This window comes from Mastigoproctus giganteus, chromosome 5, assembly GCF_048544385.1.
Source record: "Mastigoproctus giganteus isolate SK-2022 chromosome 5, ASM4854438v1, whole genome shotgun sequence".
Classification (NCBI taxonomy): domain Eukaryota; kingdom Metazoa; phylum Arthropoda; class Arachnida; order Uropygi; family Thelyphonidae; genus Mastigoproctus; species Mastigoproctus giganteus.
In genome coordinates this window covers 114,899,283-114,919,094 of record NC_143579.1, presented here as the reverse complement: position 1 = coordinate 114,919,094, position 19,812 = coordinate 114,899,283, and the positions used below count along the sequence as shown (strand labels likewise).

The 19,812-nt window shown below is 37.5% G+C and overlaps 1 protein-coding gene across 1 annotated transcript in view; it reads right to left on the bottom strand.

The window, feature by feature from the left end:
- The window catches only part of mbc (dedicator of cytokinesis protein myoblast city), a 966,604-nt gene that overhangs the window by 521,056 nt on the left and 425,736 nt on the right, over positions 1 to 19,812 (bottom strand). The window contains exon 19 of the mRNA XM_090373417.1: positions 3,907 to 4,004. Coding sequence (XP_090229543.1) covers positions 3,907 to 4,004 — 98 coding nt within the window. The remainder of the gene's footprint in view (positions 1 to 3,906; positions 4,005 to 19,812) is intronic.

Here is a 19,812-nt window from a genome sequence, read left to right as displayed (position 1 = left end):
CTAGGTCCATTCTTTTGGACCTGTATGCTTGATGAATTCCTGACAAAAGATTTAGGCCCTACAGACAAGGTTGCCTTTGCTGATGACCTTGTCTTATTGGTAAAAGGTAACACCAGAAGGGTGGTGGAAGAAAAAGCAAAAGTGGCACTCAAACAACTGCAGGAATGGGCGCTAACCCACATGCTCAAAAAGCTAAGTGTATTCTACTGAAAGGAAATCTAAATATAAGACGACCACCAGTGATAAAAATAGGTAATACCACAATTCACATGGTCCAAGAATTGAAATACTTGGGCATAATTCTAGACTCCAAATTAACATTCTGGCCAAACCTGTCATACTTGGCCAGAAAAGACCAAAACTATGCCGGAATGATTACCAGAATCAGCCGAGCCAATTGGGGTCTCAAGCGCAGAACCTAGGCACTCATTTACAGAGCAGTGTTTTTACCTGTAATCTCCTATGGTGCTGTGGTTCCATCGCACAGCCATAGTTATAAACAGAGCAAAATTAAATAGCATTCAAAGAATAATCTTATTAACAATAACTAGAGCTTGATTTGATTTTTTTTTTTGATTTGGTAGTTGTTGGCGCATCGGCTTCTGTGGCCATATTGCACCTCCCAAGGTTTTTGCAGTACTTTGATCCAAGCCCGAGGCGGGAATCGAACCCGCGACCTTTGGGTTGCCAGGCAGGTACTTTACCCACTCGGCTAGCCCGGTCGGCCATATAACTAGAGCATGCTGTACAGTTAGTATCCCAGCCGTGCAAGTTTTGGCCGGTACTCTACAACTGCACCTTGTAATTGCAAAAAAAGGGCTATATTATAGAATGAAAAGGAATCCCCATGGGTTTCCTACGCATAATGCCAAATCTTGCCAATGACATCAAGGCAGAGAAACGACAAATTGCCACATGACTACATCAGACATGGCACACTGAATGGGAGCAAACTGAAAGAGACCAAAGGTGCTACTACCAAAACGTTTTTTCCACAGGTGGCTATGGTTAGCCCAAAACCACCAAAGTGGTATGCTCCAGGACTTTATACGACATTTCTATTGACAGGTCATGGATCCCTTAAAGCTAAATTGCACTCTTTGGGACTGGCCGATGACCCCCACTGTACCTGTGGCAAAAGTGAGGACTGGGCACATGTTCTATATGACTGTGTAATCTATGAAAGTCAACGCAGACAGTTAATCATAGAAATTGGAACCCTTCCTAGGGGGCAAAGAACACCAACATCATGGAGGAGGTCTTTTACAAGGCCTTCACCAAGTATGCTCAAACCATTTTTTAAATCCCCCAAACCTTGCAGAGACAGGCTCTTAACTAGTCCCTGTAGCAAATCAACAGACCAGATATATAACCAGCCCATTTCCCCCCCCCCCATGCCCAGTGAATGACAAAAACTCTACGTGACTGAACATACCTGAATTGACCCTGAAATTACCGGGACTGTACTAGAGTTGATGCCCTGCCCCTGGGGACTCCTTTGGCTCATTGCCAGTGGACCATAGAGGTTGGAAAATAACCAAATGTGACTCATGGGAATAAAGGCAGGCTGGTACTGCCCTCATCATAGCAAACGTCCACCAAAACAGACTGAGTTCCCAAACATGACAACACTCATGGAAAGGACTAAAGAGACTGGTATGACATGCAGCCAGGGTTACCCGTCAGCTGGAAAAACTAGTAAGCTGCAGATTTCTGAAGTATGCTAGTATGAATGAGAACTAGAGTGAATGTAAAGGTGAGAGTATGAAAGGAAATGCAAGGAAGGGTGAGTGAATGATAATTTATGCCTCTGGGTGTGTGAGGGATAAATGTGTGAGAAGGGGTGAGTGCTGAAAGGGTAACTGTGGAAATTGAGTAAAATTAGCGAATGACTGTGGAGTCTGAGTGAAATGGGCTGTGTGAATGTAAGGGTGTAAAAGTGTATGCCTGGATGAGTGAATGAATGCGAGAAATAGTGTTGAATGTATAAATGTCGAAAACAGAATGTAAAAGTATGACAGGAAGTTTGTTTAAAGAAGGGAAAAAAAAATTTAGCATGAGTATAATTGTTATACAAATGTGTGTGTGTTTTTTTTATTTATTTATTTTTTTATTATTTGTATGTCATTTAAATTGTGTGAGCTTTCTTTAAATGATTGCTTGTTTAAATTGTTGCTTTGTCTTTAAAGCAATGGTTAAACAGGCAGGATTGACAGCTTGGTGTCAGTTTTGCTTGTTTAATAAGTGCCCCCCCCTGGTGTGAATGAGAATGATGGATGAATGGAAAAAAAAAGGTATAAACGGTTGTAAAATGTAAAAACTATAAAATGTTGCCTTGAAATATAGGGGGAAAAAAAAAAAAACTATAAAATGTTAAGAAAAGAGAAAGGAAGTTAAAAAATCTATAAAATGTAAAAAGAAAAAAATTTTTTGTGTGAGAGCGAATGATATAAGTTGCATGTTCTATTCCAGCCTCTCCACCATATGGACAGATGGTTATGGGAATCTTAAGGACCACAAGGGCATCCATGCTGTCCCAGGTGGGATACCACCACCAGCACAGCTCAGCTGCTGCCATTAGGTGTTCCTAGCCACGTTCTCTTGCGTGGTCCTTTGCCTCCATTTCCCAGGCGGGTTACCTCTGGTCTCCTCCTCCCTCACCACCCCTCTTTCTGCTCAGGTGGGGCAGGCCTGCTTCAATGATTTGGGGGTCATCTTCTCAATGGACCCCATATCTCTCTCTTTTCCCCCCAGCCTTCAGTCTCCCCCCAACTTAACAAATACTATCGTTCGAATCATTGTTAAATTGCTTGAACCCTACACCCAAAAACTTAATGACATCAAATCGCATAACTAGTACTCCTTTTGGCTGACCCCCTATCTATAGCATTCCCCCCCCAGGTCCTAGCCACTGAAATCTCAGGAAATTAAGTGGCAGGACTTGCCAGAGCAAATAACTATAATACTCGCGTACCTGGTTTGCCTCCACTGGGCAGAGTGTGGGCAATGTTGGGTCCCATTAGGGGCCCAGCGGCCAAACGACCAGAGGAACAACGATACACGACAATACACATAAACAAGATCCATAACTCTAAACCTCTGGCACTGACAGTGTTCTGTTTCACACCTACAATGTATACTACGGGGATATGGGGGAAACCCCTGGTGCAGTTTGACACTAAACACACTCTACACTCTCTAGTTGCACTAATTGCGACTTAGCTGTATTACATATATTGCAATTCTTTAAATTTACAAGATAAAACATTACACTGAATTAGTATTCACCTATGTAGCAAAAAGGCATTAGAAATAATATCTGTGAAAAGAACAACAAGAAATTGAAGAGGAAATGAAGATGTAGTAAGAGAAACAAAACCCACAGCTCATAACTGACTACATCCTAAACGAGTGACAACTTGTAGAATGAAAGGATCCAAAGGTGGATATTCATTTATCAATCACACAGAAAGAAATCAGTCAGAAGCTAATCAATCAGTTTGTGACTCCAAAGATATTCACAGAATGGATTTTTTTTATAAGACATAGCTAGCAGCCAATGGGCTAATGTCAGTATTATTTTTAAAATTCAAGTTACATTACGTTAGTTTTTAATTTATTTCTCTAACATTGACAAAATTTATCTGTGAAATTTAAACTGAATCAGAATAAAAATAATGATTCAACTACATTCAACAAAATTATAATATGATTCAACAAAAGTTCAATTTAGTTGAATCATATTATAATTGACTATAATATTATAATCATATTATAGTCAGATTCTGTTGTTTCAAAAACAACAGAATCTGACTGAATGAAAGTTTTTCACACATCTGAAAGTTAATAACATTAACTTTTTCAGTACAACTAAACTTAAAAAAAATATATATTTAAAATATTTACCTTCACTACTTCTTCTCCATCTACTTTCATTAAAGCACTTAAATTATTTTTAAGATTGTCAGGATTGGCCCACCATTTTAAAAGCCCAAGAAGATCAACTAAAAGAAGATACAAAATATTGTAATAAAATTTCAGAACATCACTACACCAGTGGATATGATTAACTCATCATTCAATTGAATTCTTTTTTTTTTTTTTTTTTTAATATAATAATGTGATTTAGTAAAATCACACTATATAAAATAAATATATACAATATTTCACTGGCCTCCTGATAGAGTTCAAGAGCATGTCTTGTGACAATATAAAAATAAAGAATTTTTTATAAACACAGGTCTGATACCACTTACTAATGAAGATAGTAAATGGTTCTATGCTGCTACAGGTAAGCTAAATGTTGCTACAGATAAGTGCTTCAGAAACAATATTCACTAAGTTTAACTGAAGTCTCTTTAACATTCTTCAATAACATTAACAATAGAGGTTTTTAGAACGATTGAAAAATTTAGAATGAAAAAAGCCATTTACTCAACTCTTAATTTAAAAAAAATCTTTTATTTAAGGCCATATTTGGATCAATTGTGGTATCCTAAAACCATCTTTGTGGCAAGATGGGATGATGGATATCATCTTAACAGTGATCTACTTCAGCAATATTAAAGAATGGTGTTGCCTTCTGGCTGGAACAGTTGAGTATGCATGTGAAGAGAATGTGCATTAGTAATTCATTTTGCGTGGATAATTAGTATTACTAGTAGAAAATCATGCAAAAAAGAAAGTTTACACAGTATCAGCCAAAAGAGAGAGAGAGAGCGGGGGAGGGAACTAACTTTCAATTTCACCTATCAATTCCATCCTACAGTTTTATCAAATACTTCCATGAATTTATTTAAGCTACCAACTTCCACAACAGATGGAAGTTTGTTCCGACAATAAACCACCAGCTGGCTAAAGGCAATCTTTCACACATCTATTCTGCAATCTGTAACCATCCCTCCTCAATTGAATTTATGCCACATCATGTGCATATTCTGAGCAAGAGGAAGAATTATATCAGCACTGAGCTCGCTCAATCCATTTAAAGCCTTAAACAATTCAATCAGATCACCTCGCAGGTGCCTAGTCTCCAGATGCGGAAATTTGCAGAACTGAAGCCTTTCTTGGTAAAAAAGGATTCAGTTCTGAAATTAACTTCAATTCACCAATCTCGCTGCTCTTCACTGTTCTCATTCCAGCAGCTCTACATCCTAAAATAACCTACCAGATCTGTATGCAGTACCTAAGATGTTCACTTCCATATCCCTGCTAGCAAAATTCCTGCATATCACTGACAAAACCACATGGGCTGTCCTGGCAGCCAGTCTGCACAGCTCGAAGAACTTCATATCTGACTGCACAATTACCCCAGGACTTTTTTATTTGTCACTAACCTGAGTATTACACAGTACATTACTTTGCAGTTACTGCTATCCATATGCAGTACTTTTGTATTTGCCTATCTGCCTAACTTTTCTAGATCCTGTTGCAGTAACATATAGCATAACTTCATTAGTCATTAACCACTTTGCCAACCTTTATATCATCTGCAAACATGGACATTAAGCCTGACATACCTCCACCAATATCATTAATAAGGTAACTTGGGAATTTTTTTTGGCTGGTGCAGCATAAGCCTCGGGCTTCCTTGCATAATAATATAATATTAACTATAATAATAACAAAATAATAATAATAATAATAAATATAGGAAACAACGATGGAACCAACACTAAACTCTGGGTAATTCCACTAATAACATTAGCTGTTTGTTGTTTGTTATTTGGTTTTTAGGAGCATTAGCAACTAAGGCCATATTGCTCTGAGGATATGTGGTGGTCATTCCCTGACCTTTCTGCATCCTCCGTATTTGGTGGTCGTGGGCTCAAACCCCGGTCTAATCAAGAAGCGTGTGCTACGCACTGCTGATGCTCCTGCCCACCTGACTACGAAGGCACCAATAATAAAAATAACATTAGAAGAGCAGTGTCCACTGATTACCACTTTCTGTCTTCTCCCACTCAACAATCCCTTTATTCTTAGCAGTAACTTGCCCTTAATGCCACACTGCACCAAATTATACACCAGTCTTTTTGTACAACAGTAAGCTTTCCTGAAATCCAAGTATATATCAAAATAATTTTTTTGCATCCAGTTCATTTGTGACCACTTCAAAATATCCAATGAAATTGGTCAGACATGATTTCTGCTTAACAAACCCATGCTGTGTCCAAAGTTTAACTGCAGTCTGACTTCATTATTTTCCCTGGAACAGAAATTAAGCTAACAGGTCTGTAATTACTCGTGTCTCCCGTTCATCTCCTTTGTGAATTGGAGATACTTTTCCTCATCTCCAGTCCATGGAGACCTCCCCTGAATCCAAGGATGCAATCATAATTAAAGCTAAGGGTTTGCTTACTTCCTCTGCTTCCTTCCTTAATATAACTGGATAGAGCCCATCCACACCAGGTGCCTTTCTTGTTTTAACTTCAGCAAATTCGTTTTCACTTTCCTCTTAGTTATTACAAAATCATTTAGCTCCCTGTTAGAGTTTGATAAACTTCTGGCATCTATTTCCCTAAAGAATTTCTCATGTATGAATGTAGATGCAAAATACTCATTCAGTTTGTCAGCAACCTAAACAAGATCATCAGCAGTCAAACCATCGATATCAAATGGATCCCAATTAATTTATCTATCAAGAATCAAAGAGATGAATCACAAATGTGATTCATCCTTTTCCTTCTAATATTTACACAAGTAAAGAAGTCTTTGCTGTTTATCTTTGCATCATTTTTGAAAGATTTTCTCATAATCTGCCTTGGCTTGCCTAACTTCCTTTTTGACTTGACTACAGATAAGTTTATAGCTACCACACCGTTCTGTGTCACCTGATAATTTATATGCATACCATGTATTTTTCTTCTCTATCACATATCTCAATAGTTCATCTGACATCCATTTAGGTCCAAGCCCTGAACTGTATTTGTTAGAAAAGCCTAGTAGCTTCTAAGATTATTTCCCTGAATTCTTCCCATTTAGAATATGTTGTTAGTCCCAGTGTAAAGAATTTAAAAATTATCTGAGTCCACTGTAGTCTTCTTTATGAAAGATGTAACTACCTTGATGGTAGTTATATCTTTAAGTAAATCCCATATTAATAAACTATGATCACTGCCACCTAGTGGTACTTTTATGTGGAGATTCCTAATACAGTAATAATCGCTGCTGATAATCAGATCAAGAGTATTATTCTCTCTCTCTCTTGTAGCCTCTCTAACATGCTGATGTAGATATCAGTCTGGAAAGTTAAAATCCCCCATCATAAGACATTATAATTTAGTGATTCGCTACATTTCTCTGTACATTTGTTCGTTGTATTCATCAAAATCATTAGGCAACACACTCCTACTCTCATTTTTTTCTTTCCCTGTGCTATGTCATACCAAACTGACTCAAAAATAGCACTGGCCAACTGGATGCACTGCCTTGTATTTTATGTGCTTCTTCAATAAGAGCATAACCCTCCCCCCCCTCCTATCCTGTCTGTCCTTTCTGTACACATTATCTTTGTGAATACATGGACAAAATCCCCCATCATAAGACATTATAATTTAGTGATTCGCTACATTTCTCTGTACATTTGTTCGTTGTATTCATCAAAATCATTAGGCAACACACTCCTACTCTCATTTTTTTCTTTCCCTGTGCTATGTCATACCAAACTGACTCAAAAATAGCACTGGCCAACTGGATGCACTGCCTTGTATTTTATGTGCTTCTTCAATAAGAGCATAACCCCCCCCCCCTCCTATCCTGTCTGTCCTTTCTGTACACATTATCTTTCAGCATATAGGAGAAACCCTGGGGACCACAATTAAAACAAACACACCTTGTACACATATCTGCATTTGTTGTCTTGACTATCACTTTAAATTCATCAAATTTATTAACCATGCTCCCAGCATTTATGAACATGGAAGTATATATGCACCTTTTCTTACTCTTAGTTACCCTAACACAGTCCATGTATTTACTTGTACTTGATGACTCCCTGCAGTCCTTGAAATCCCCTATACCTTGCTTTCCCGGCTACTGCTTGTTGCAGCAGAAGTAACTGTATGTATGGCCTGAGTATTCACATGAAATGAATGTTCTTTAGTGAATACATTTAGTAATTATTAATTTTGCATGAGTACTGATCTATTCTATGGGACAGTAGACCATAACACAACACTGTCCCATGATACTGACAATTCAGACTCCTGCTGAAAGGAATTCCTAGTCCCCACAGCGGCTCAAAGGAAAGTTGCAAAGCAGACTCAATAAATAGTCTTGTTTGTTTATTTGTTATTTGGTTTTTAAGAGCATTAGCAACTAATGCCATATTGCTCCGGGATATGAGGTGGTCATTCCCTGACCTTTCCGCATCCTCCGTATTTGGTGGTGACGGGCTAGAACCCCGGTCTAATCAAGAAGCATGTGCTGTGCACTGCTGCTCCTTCCAACCTGGCTACGGAGGCACCTAATAAATAGTCTTAAAATGTTGTAGCAACTGCAAGTATCCCTCTGCAACTGCAGAGGGATTTGTAAAATGAAAGTATAATTTAATACAGGCATACCTCGATTAACGAATAGGATGCGTTCCACGAAATTACTTCGTTAAGCGAAACTTCGTTTTCAGAGGTAAAAATACTATGGCCAGAATAGGGATACGTTCCTACGTAAAGAAAATGAAAAGCTTTTTTTCGAACAAAGAAAAGTTTTATTAAATAAACAGTCAACTTACATACAAAGTGAAATCACATTTTAAAATATGAGGTTAAAGTTGATTGTTTATGCTTTTTTTCTCTTTCATTTAACAATTGCCTATACGGAGTTATTGCATTTAACACTGATCGCTTAACTATAACACTTCTTCCTAAATCGGGATCATTTTCACTAAAAAAATTTAAAACGTTTTCAATGTCATTTAAGCACCTTTTTAAATCTTTGGTTGTTAACACTTTTTCGGCAGGAACTTCTTTAACTTCGCCTTCATTATCTTTGTCTTCGTTGCTAACAAGGTTTTCTAAATCTTCCACTGAAAAACCATCATCTTCTGCATTCAATAAATTTCTAACATCCTCTTCATCGACATTTTCGAAACCTATTGATTGAGCCATCTGGATAACTTCATTTCTAATTTCTTGGATGTTATTTTCTTCTTCTAGTACAACTTCTGGCCATATTTTGCGCCAAACTCCATTTAAGCATTTCTTAGTGACTTCTTTCCAAGAACTATCAATGTTTTCAATTGCGTTTTTAATGGTGTAGTTTTTCCAAAATGTTTTAACTGTCATTTCCACTTTATCCTCTAGTTCAGTTAAATTGCTTAAAGTTCGACGCAGATAATAAGCTTTAAATGATGCTATTACTCCCTAATCCAATGGTTGAATCAGGGAAGTTGTGTTTGCTGGAAGAAACACAACTTTGACAGGAATGCATGTGTCCAACGTGTTAAGATCAGTAGGATGTCCCGGAGCATTGTCTAACAACAAAAGAGCTTTTTCTTCAAAGTTGTTTTTTTGACAATACCGTTTTACTCCAGGACAAAAGTGGTTAACAAACCAATCAGTAAATAACTCCTTGGTAACCCACGCTTTTCTATTTACTTTCCATATTACAGGTAAATTCATTTTTATGTTACCTTTTAACGCCCTCGGATTTTCTGAATGGTAAACTAATAGCAATTTTAATTTATAATCACCAGAGGCATTTGATCCAAAGAGTAACGTTAAACTGTCTTTGGCTGCTTTAAATCCAGCAGTGATTTTTCTTCAATAGAAATGAAGCTTTTTGTTGGTAGCCGTTTCCAGAACAAACCGCTTTCGTCAACATTGAACACCAAATTTGGTGGAAAATTTTCACGTTCAATTATTTCCTTTAGTTTTTCTGGAAACTTATTTGCAGCTTCAACATCTGCACTTGCAGCTTCTCCTGTTAATTTTACACTATGAATCCTGGCCCGTTTTTTAAATTTCTCGAACCAACCACGAGAAGCCCCAAAGGTTTCCGTAATTTCTTCAGTTTGTTTAGATTTCAGGTGATTAAACAAAAATAATGCTTTTTCTTGAATCACCATTTGACTTAAAGGCATATGACGTTGTGACATATCATCTATCCACAAACTTAACATTTTCTCCATTTTTTTCTAAAATTGGATTCCTTAAGCGAGTTAATTTTGCCGCTGTAACATCTGTACAATTCTGAGCAGACTTTTATTTTTTCTGATTGACTTAGTATGGTTGTTAAAGTTGATTGCGCTAATCCTAAAGAATGTGCCACATCGGATTTTCTTTCGCCGCTTTTAACACGTTGTACGATATTTAGTTTAGTTTCCAAAGAAATTGCTTTTCTTTTCTTTGATTCTGACATTTTAATTAACTAAAACAAAAATATTTCTATTAAAATTTACAAAATCTACGTTATGTAATGCTATAAAGAACCTACGTCGTTTATTGCAATGCGCCACACTGAAACAACGTCAATCATGTAAACAACAACTAAATTACGCGATTGACACGCAAAACTGTTATAACAGACATGCCCGCAGCTCGGGAGCACTCGGGAACACGTAACGAGTCGCCGTCAGTCACCAATCGGATGATTGTCGGGCGTTGGCCTTGAATTGGAATATTTTTTTATGTTAAATGGGGCTTGAAATTGCGGACTTCGTTATATCGAGGCTTCGTTATCAGAGGTAACGTTAACCGAGGTATGCCTGTAATAATAATAATAATTTGACATATTCATTAAGCTCCAAAACTAAACCAAACTGTAGATGTATCTGAGAAATATCTGTACACAGGGTGTTCTTCAAAATGATAACAAACATTCAGAAGTCTGCTGATTAGGTGATTTCGAGTTGGAAATGCTATATGAATATGTATCCCATTCTCAAACATTACATTGTGAAGTACTCTCCTACTTTCCCCACCGTGCAGAGAAATTAGAGTGGCTTGCTGTGCATTACAAGCATTGTGTTGTAATGGATGTACCTGCTGCTACATAGAACATCCCGTTAGAACAAGATTTGGAAGAGGGGAGTTAAAAACATATAATGCCCAGTCAAAACTTTGTGACAACTCTCATGTTTTAGCAATCTACCGTTCCTCCCTGCCTAGTGGCATATATGTCACAGTGAGAAGGATCAAATGTGATTCTGCAGGTTTCCTGTATAAAGTCCATACAATGAATTTGATGGATATAGAAAAGGGATGTGATCTGATGGACTTCAAAAAGGAATGATTGTCAGATAACAGTTGAAGAATGGCAATATTACAGAAACTATGAATCTTGTTGTTTGTTTGTAGTGTGCAGTAGTTGCTGGACCAATGGTGGACACTTATGCCTCACTGATGGTAGCGGATACCTTGCAGTACAATTGTACCTGTTGTAAAAGGTACAATTGGCTGAATTCCCACTTATCATTTGAGTATAATCCTTGCAGTATTATGGAAATCAACTTTCTCTAATGACTTTCAGTGAATATCTGCATGCACCTTTGGAAATTACACCACTGGACCATTTTTTAGTGAAAACCACCTTGCCAATGTTCTGGAATTGGAAATAGGAAAGATTGTTCCTCCCAAGACAGTTTTGCATTACTAACAACTGTAACTTTCTAGCACTGAAGTCAAACTTATAGGTCAGTATTTGAACCATTTTCAATTTAGTGAATCGGAGAGACTTTTGGAATTCTCTTCCCTACAGGAACAACCCCTGAATCTGAGAATAATCATATAATTTTGAATGGACTGAGCAAGTTCAGTGGTGATGGCAATCTTTTTCTTGATCCCAGCTACACACATCAAGCAGGACAAATTCAAATTGAGGAAGGATTTCTGAATGATAGATTTGTGGAAGTTTGCCTTCAGCCAGCGGATAGATGAAAAATTTCACATCGACAGTTGGAACAAATTTCTAACTATCATGTGAAAGTGCATAGTTTGAATACATTCAGGGAAGAACTGCAAAAACTATTGAAGGGAATGGACAGGTTTTGTTGGCTAATACAGTATATGCTCGCTTTCTTGAATCATTTGACACTACTAATATTGATTTACCCGTTTCACTGTTTCTTTTAATGTAACTGTATGAATTCCATCAGTCTCAAGCACCTTACTTAATTACTTTTAGCTTCAACAATTTTTTTTTAAACATCAAATCCATTTACTCCAACCCTGAATTACATACACTTCTACAAAATCATCATGAATGAATGTAGATGCAGGTTTTTATTCAGTTTGTCAGCAACCTACAAAAATCATTTCATATTTAAATACATTGAACCTAGCCTGATTCATTCCATTCCTTTTATTGTGCTAACTTAAGCTACTTTTATTTTTAATTAGTTGTATTAACCAAATTTCTCAATCTGCTTTAGCACTCCCCCTCCACCTAAATACTTCATTATAGACCTGTTTGTAATGAATGTAAGATTTTGTATTTCCTGTTAATATATAATCTTCCCCTGCTTTTTCTTCTCTACTGTCTCATCAGTTCATCCTTTTTTTTAATTTTCTTTTTTCTTTTTTTTAATGAAAGCTCTAAATGCAAAAGGTATTAAAAACTTATAGTACTTAAATACTGTGCATGGGATGATGATCAGCAAGACAAAAGAAGATACTTGTTGACATATTAGACTTGAATTTCTGTAGATTGCAATTTTTTTAGGAAATACATGTGAAGTAAGATTAATCCTGATAGCAGACATTGAAAGGATAAATGAGGGAGAAGAAAAGTTGAAAAGGGTCCAGAAGCCTCAGAGAAGTTATGGGGCACTGCCCCTAATATGGGAACAATATTCCATGGCAGAGCTGATTTGAAATTTCTACAGAGTGAGTAATTATTTAGAGAAAAGTAATGCTGATGGTGAAAGAGAAATATAACCTTTTTAGATGCAGAAAAAGCAATATCTGTGATGTACTTTGCTAAGAGAGAGTAGAAGTCTAAATGTGATTTTGTCTATAAAAGGCATGCAGCAGAAACATAGCATCTATAAGACTGTAAGTGGAGAAACTTTGTAAGAGACAGGTCATTAATTAACCTGAGTACCCTATTTTGAAAATGGTCCAGAAGCCTCAGAGAAATTATGGGGCACTGCCCCTAATATTTAAGATTATAAAGATTTATAATATAAAAAAATCTTTATATTATAATTTATAATATAAAGATTTTATAAAGCTAAAGATTATAATGATTTATGCACCAACATCGAGCCATGATGATGAAGAGGTTGAAGAAATGTACGCAGAAATTGAGAGTCTTCTAGATGAGCAGAAAACCCACTACACTATTATTATGGGAGACTTCAATGCTAAGGTTGGAAAAAGACAAAACAGCGCAGAAAGGGGAACTATAGGAAATTTTGGAATTGGCGAAAGAAATGAAAGAGGTGAAAGACTTGTGGAATTTGCAGAATCTCAAGGACTGTCAGTAATGAACACTTTTTTCAAGAAAAGGGTGAACAGAAAGTGGACATGGAAGAGTCCAAATGGATTAACTACTAATGAAATCGACTTCATCCTCACTAACAGAAAATATATTGTGAATGATGTTACCGTCCTGAATAAGGTAAATGTTGGAAGTGATCACAGAATGGTAAGATGTACACTTGATATAGATGTAGGAAAGGAAAGGAAAAATCTGACTCGAGTAAATAATACAAAGGTCTTTGAGATAACAGATGAGGAAAAAAAGTAGTATGTACTGGAACTTAAGAACAAGTTTGAGCTTCTGCAGACTGCTCAGGACCAAGATATCGACGAGGAATATTATAACTTTTTGAAAGTGATAAAGCCCAAGAAACCTATAGGGAAAAAGAAATCCAAAGAAGAAAAAATTAGTCAAGAAACACTGGTCATGATGAACCGAAGACGACAAATGAAAAGCAAGAAAAACACTGACAGGGAGAAAATTGAGTATACTGAGTTATGAAAAGCCATTAGAAAGAGACTCAGAGAGAAAATAAGAAGATTTAACACAAGAAAAGTAGAACAAGCATTAAGGGAAAACAAAGGATTTAAATCAGCAGCCATGAGCAGTAATACAGAAAGACAAATGATACTGAAACTGAAGGATAGCGATGCTGTACTTATAAACAGCAGAGAAGACATAATTCAAATAGCAGAAAACTACTATAGAGAATTATACAAGAAGCAGGGGAATGATGCCAGCAGTGGGGAAGATGGATTGCAAAGTAGCAACACATACGACATACCCGATATTCTTCCTGATGAGGTAGAACATGCATTGAAGAATCAGAAAGCCCCAGGGGAAGATGAAGTTACTGTAGAGTTGTTAAAATTGGGAGGAAGAGACATAACACAAAAACTGGCAAGGCTCTTCACAAAGTGCTTTAGAAAAGGTGTGACGCCTAAGCAGTGGAATAATGCAATCATAGTTTTGCTGCATAAGAAAGGAGATAAATCAGAATTTGGAAATTATAGACCAATTAGCTTGTTATCCCACATCTACAAGTTGTTCACAAAGGTCATTACTAACAGATTAGAAAGAATACTTGATGAGAATCAACCGAAAGAGCAAGCTAGCTGTAGGACAGGATTCTCAACTATGGATCACCTTCACGTAATATCACAGCTAATGGAGAAAGCAAATGAATATAAAACGCCATTATGCCTGGCATTTGGGGATTATGAAAAGGCATTTGACTCCATACAGCATAAGGCAATGTTTCGGGCACTGGAAAGACAAGTCATTGATACCCCATATATTATGATTTTGAAGAAAATATATGAGAGTGCTACCTCCTTTATTAGACTAGACAAAGACAGTAGGAAATTTAAAATTGAGAAAGGAGTTCGACAAGGAGACACAATATCTCCGAAGCTGTTTACTGCTGCCCTTGAGGAAGCTTTCAGAAGATTAGACTGGTCGCAGAAAGGAGTCAATGTGAATGGAGAGTACCTAAACCATTTACGATTTGCAGATGCCATTGTGGTCATAAGCCACGATCCCAAAGAATTAGAGGAAAATCTTAATCAGTTATGCACAGCTAGTAAGGATTTTGGACTAAAGATGAATATGGCTAAAACAAAAGTAATGATGAACAAGTATAACACAGAAAGGGAAATAATGATTGAAGGAGCAGTAATTGAAAAGGTGGAGTCTTATACTTATCTGGGACAAGTTATTAGCTGTAATAATGATAAATGGCTGGAAGTCAAGAGAAGAATAAATTTTGGATGGATAGCATTCAGGAAATATAGTCACATACTGAAGAGCAATATCCCAGTTTGTCTGAAACGTAAAATAATGAACCAATGTATACTCCCCACCATGACTTATGGAAGTGAAACTTGGGCACTCACCAAAAGAATGGAAGAGAAGCTGAGAACTACACAGCGAAGAATGGAACGAATCATATTGGGAATCAGACTTGGGCAGGACACATAGCTCGAATGGTCTTGGGCAGGACACATAGCTCGAAGACATGATGACAGATGGACCAAGAAAACAACAGAATGGTATCCAAGAGGAGCTAAAAGAAAACCTGGAAGACAAATGCGGAGATGGATAGATGAAATTCATGAGTTTGTGGGTAGTAAATGGATGGCCAGTGCTCAAAACAGATGGAACTGAAAAGTTGATGGAGAGGCCTTCATCCTGCAGTGGATTGAAAATGGCTGATGATGATGATGCCCCTAATATGGGAACAATATTCCATGGCAGAGCTGATTTGAAATTTCTACAGGGTGAGTAATTATTTAGAGAAAAGTAATGCTGATGGTGAAAGAGAAACATAACCTTTTTAGATGCATAAAAAGCAGTATCTGTGATGTACTTTTCTAAGAGAGAGATTAGAAGTCTAAATGTGATTTTGTCTAGAAATCTGAGTATTGTCAAAGATAAGCATTAGATAGCATATTCATTTTTCGAAGATATAAGACAAGACTCAGGTTTACAAGTATTAAAATTAATAAATTTATCCTTTTCCCACTGGAGAATTGCCTGGAGAGTATTTAAGGAATTGGCAATAATATTTGAGAAGGTGAAGCTGTTTATGCAGCAGAGGGTTTCTAAAACTGGAAGTTTGAATTTAATGTGTTATTAAGCAAAACTATTGATAGGATTTCCTGTCACTATGGATAGGATTTCCAGTCATTTCCATAGGCATTGGAAGACAAACATTAAGATAAAAGAGTGGAAGAAAGAACTGAACATTGGGCACACTAGCATTAGTGGAGAAGACAGAGAGCACTCTACCATCATTCGCAAAGAGAAAACTGGATATCCAGTTGCAAAAAATTTTGGCAATCCATAAGATGGAAGCTTGTTGAGATGACCTTCATGTCAAACACAATCAAAAGTCTTAGAAATTTCAAGAGAAATTGCTTGAGTTATGTCAAATGCTTATATTCAATTTGAACACAGATGGGTAACAGAAATCCAGATATCACCAATGGAGAGGTGCTAAGAGAATCCATAATGGTGATCATTGATCAGATGGAAGGTTTTCAGAGAGTCTAGGAGATCAATTTATGGAAGTAGTAGAGTGCAATGGAATGATAACAAGAAGAGAGCAATTTGTCACTCTTTTTAGGAACTGGCTGGATATGACCAAATTTTTAGAAATAGTATTGGCAGTGACAAATGAAGCAAAAAAGTAAGCTAATACAACTTCATCCAAAAAGGGAGGAAAAAAACCAACAACAAATTCCATTTCACTTAATCAGTCTCTCCAATAGTCTGTCTAGTTCTTCCTTGAATTTATTTAAGCTATTAACCTCCAGGACAGATGAAATTTTGTTACAGCAATCAACCCCCCATTGTCCAAAGGCAAATTTCTGCACATTTATTCTGCAATCATCCTTCCTCAATTTGAATTTGTGCTCTCTAATGTGCATGGTCTGAGAAAGAGGAAAGTATGCCATCACCAACGGCCTCCGTAGCCGAGTGGGCAGGAGCGGGAGCGCAGTAGCACACGCTCTTTGAGTAGACCGGGGTTCAAGCCCCTAACTGCTGAATACGGTCGATCTGCCAACCCGCACTGGACCAGCATGGCAGATTATGGTCCATTTCCCTCAGCATGAATTATTGAGGAGGCTTCCATCCTGCAGTGGGTTGATAACGGCTGCACTTTACTTTTTTTTTTTTTTATGCCATCAGCACTGAGTTTGCTCAATCTATTCAAAGCCTTAAACCCATCAATCAGATCACCTTGCAGGCACATAGGCTCCAAGACACAGAAAACTAAAAAACTGAAGCTTTTTTTTTTTTTTGGTAAGAGCACCTTTGTTCTCCTCATCAATCTCATTGCCCTTCTCTGCACTCATTATAGCAGTTCCACACCCTTCCTAAAATGATGCCTACAGACCTCTATGCAGTATTCAAGATGTGGCCTAACCAATGCTTTATACAATGGGATAAACGCCTCCTTATCTCTACTAGCTAAATTCCTGTCTATCACTGACAAAACCTCATGAGCTGTCCTGGCAGCCTTCTATATTGCTCAGAGAACTTCATATCTGACTGCACAATTACCTCCAGATTTCCACAAAGTTGGTATGTTGCTCTGGGGTTACTGTTAACTATATACAGTATTAGCATTAGTAGAGACATATGATACAAGAAAGCAAGCTTATATAGCATCAGCCATAAAAAAACCTTCCCATTTCATCCATCCATTATCTCCAAATGTTTGTCTAGTACTGCTTTGAATTTATTTAAGCTGTCACCTTCTACACATCTACAGATGGAAGATTTTTCCAGGAATCAACCACCTGCTGGCTAAAGGCAAACTTCCACACATTTATTCAACAACTATCTTTCTTCAATTTGAATCTATGCCCCCTCAGGTTATAACACTGAAAAATGGAAAGTATTCCATTGGCATTGAGCCTGCTCAAACCATTCAAGGCCTTATACATCTCAATCAGATCACCTCGCAGGTGCCTAGTCTCCAGGCACTGCATTTTGCAGAACTTAAGTCTTTCTTTGTAAGAGCAACCCTTTATTCCATTTACCAATCTCACTGCCCTTCTCTGTGCTCAGTCGAGCAGCTCTACATTCTTCCTAAAATGAGGCCTCCAGACCTGAATACAGTACTCAAGGTGTGGCCTGACCATTGCCTTATACAAGGGGATAATCACCTCCTTATTCCTGCTAGAAAAATTGCTGTATATCATTGACAAGACCCCATGAGCTATTTTTGTAGACTGTCTGCACTGCTCAGAAAACTTCATATCTGACTGCACAATTACCCCAAGGTCTTTTTCATTCTCTACCACCCTGAGTGTAGTACTACACAGTTGATACGTTACTCTGGGGTTACTGCAACCCATATGCAGCACTTTTAATTTGCCAATGTTAAACTTTAGTTGCCACCTTTCAGCCAATCTGCTCAAATTTTCTAGATCCTGTTGCAGTAGCATTCTGCCATTAACGACCCTGCCAACCGTCATATCATCTACAAATGTGGACATTAAGCCTAATATACTTTCATCAATATCAATTGATAAATACAGAAAACAACAATGGGCTCAGCATGTACTCCTGGGGGACACTACTAATAACATTAGTCCCCGAAGAGAAGTGTCCTGTCCACTGATTACCACTCTGTCTTCTCCCACTCAACCAACCGTTTATCCATAGCAGCAACTTGCCTTTAATGACATACTGTCCAATTTATACAGTAGTTTTCCACATGCAACAGTTTCAAAAGCTTTCCTGAAATCCAAGTATATGATATCAAAATTATTTTTTGCATCTAATTCTTTTGTTATCTCATTGTAGTATCCAATCAAATTGGTCAGACAAGACTTCCCCTTAACAAACCCATCCTGTGTCTGAATTATTACTGCTGTCATGTCTAGATGATCCTGCAATGCTGCTTTAACCAGTTACTCCATTATTTTCCCCTGGAACAGAAGTCAAACTAATAGGTCTGTAATTACTCGTGTCACCCTTTGGTCCCCCTTTGTGAATTGGAGATATATTTGAACATTTCCAGTCCATGGGAACCTCCTCTGAGTCCAAGGAAACTCTCATAATTATGCTAAGGGTTTGCTTACTTCCTTTGTCTCCTTTAATATAACTATATATGATATCGGTGTTTAGATACACCATAGATAACTCTTAAGACACTACAAAGTAGTTGTTGGCAGCATCATTTGCTCTTTCTTATATTGTGCTCTGCCTTCACGACGAGTTGCCATGATATTGCACTACCTCGAATAAGTAACGCTTCACTGATAGAGAAGACTATTGTTACTTATTCTCAGTTGAGTACCACCACCCAGACAGCACTGTTTCATGGCTATTGGCCAATCATCAGTGGGTGGGCAGGTACCCTGGTATTGATTAACTACACAACTGGGTCGTCATGTCTGCAATACCAGGGTACCTGCCCATCCACTGATGATTGGCCAATAGCCATGAAACAGTGCTGTCTGGGTGGTGGTACTCAACTGAGAATAAGTAACAATAGTCTTCTCTATCAGTGAAGCATTACGTATTCGAGGTAGTGCAATATCATGGCAACTCGTCCTGAAGGCAGAGCACAATATGAGAAAGAGCAAATGATGCCGCCAACAACTACTTTGTAGTTTCTTAAGAGTTATCTATGGTGTATCTAAACACCAATATCATATATAGATATCAAACTCTTAAAGTATTATGCCTTGTGCATTTATTTATTTTTAATATAACTGGATAGATCTCATCCACTCCAGGTGCCTTTCTTATGTTTAACTTCAACAATTCTCGTCCACTTTGCTTTCAGTTATAACGAAATCATTTAGCTCCCTGCCCAAGTTTGACAAACTTTTGGTATTCCCCTCACTGAATAACTCCTCATGTGAATGT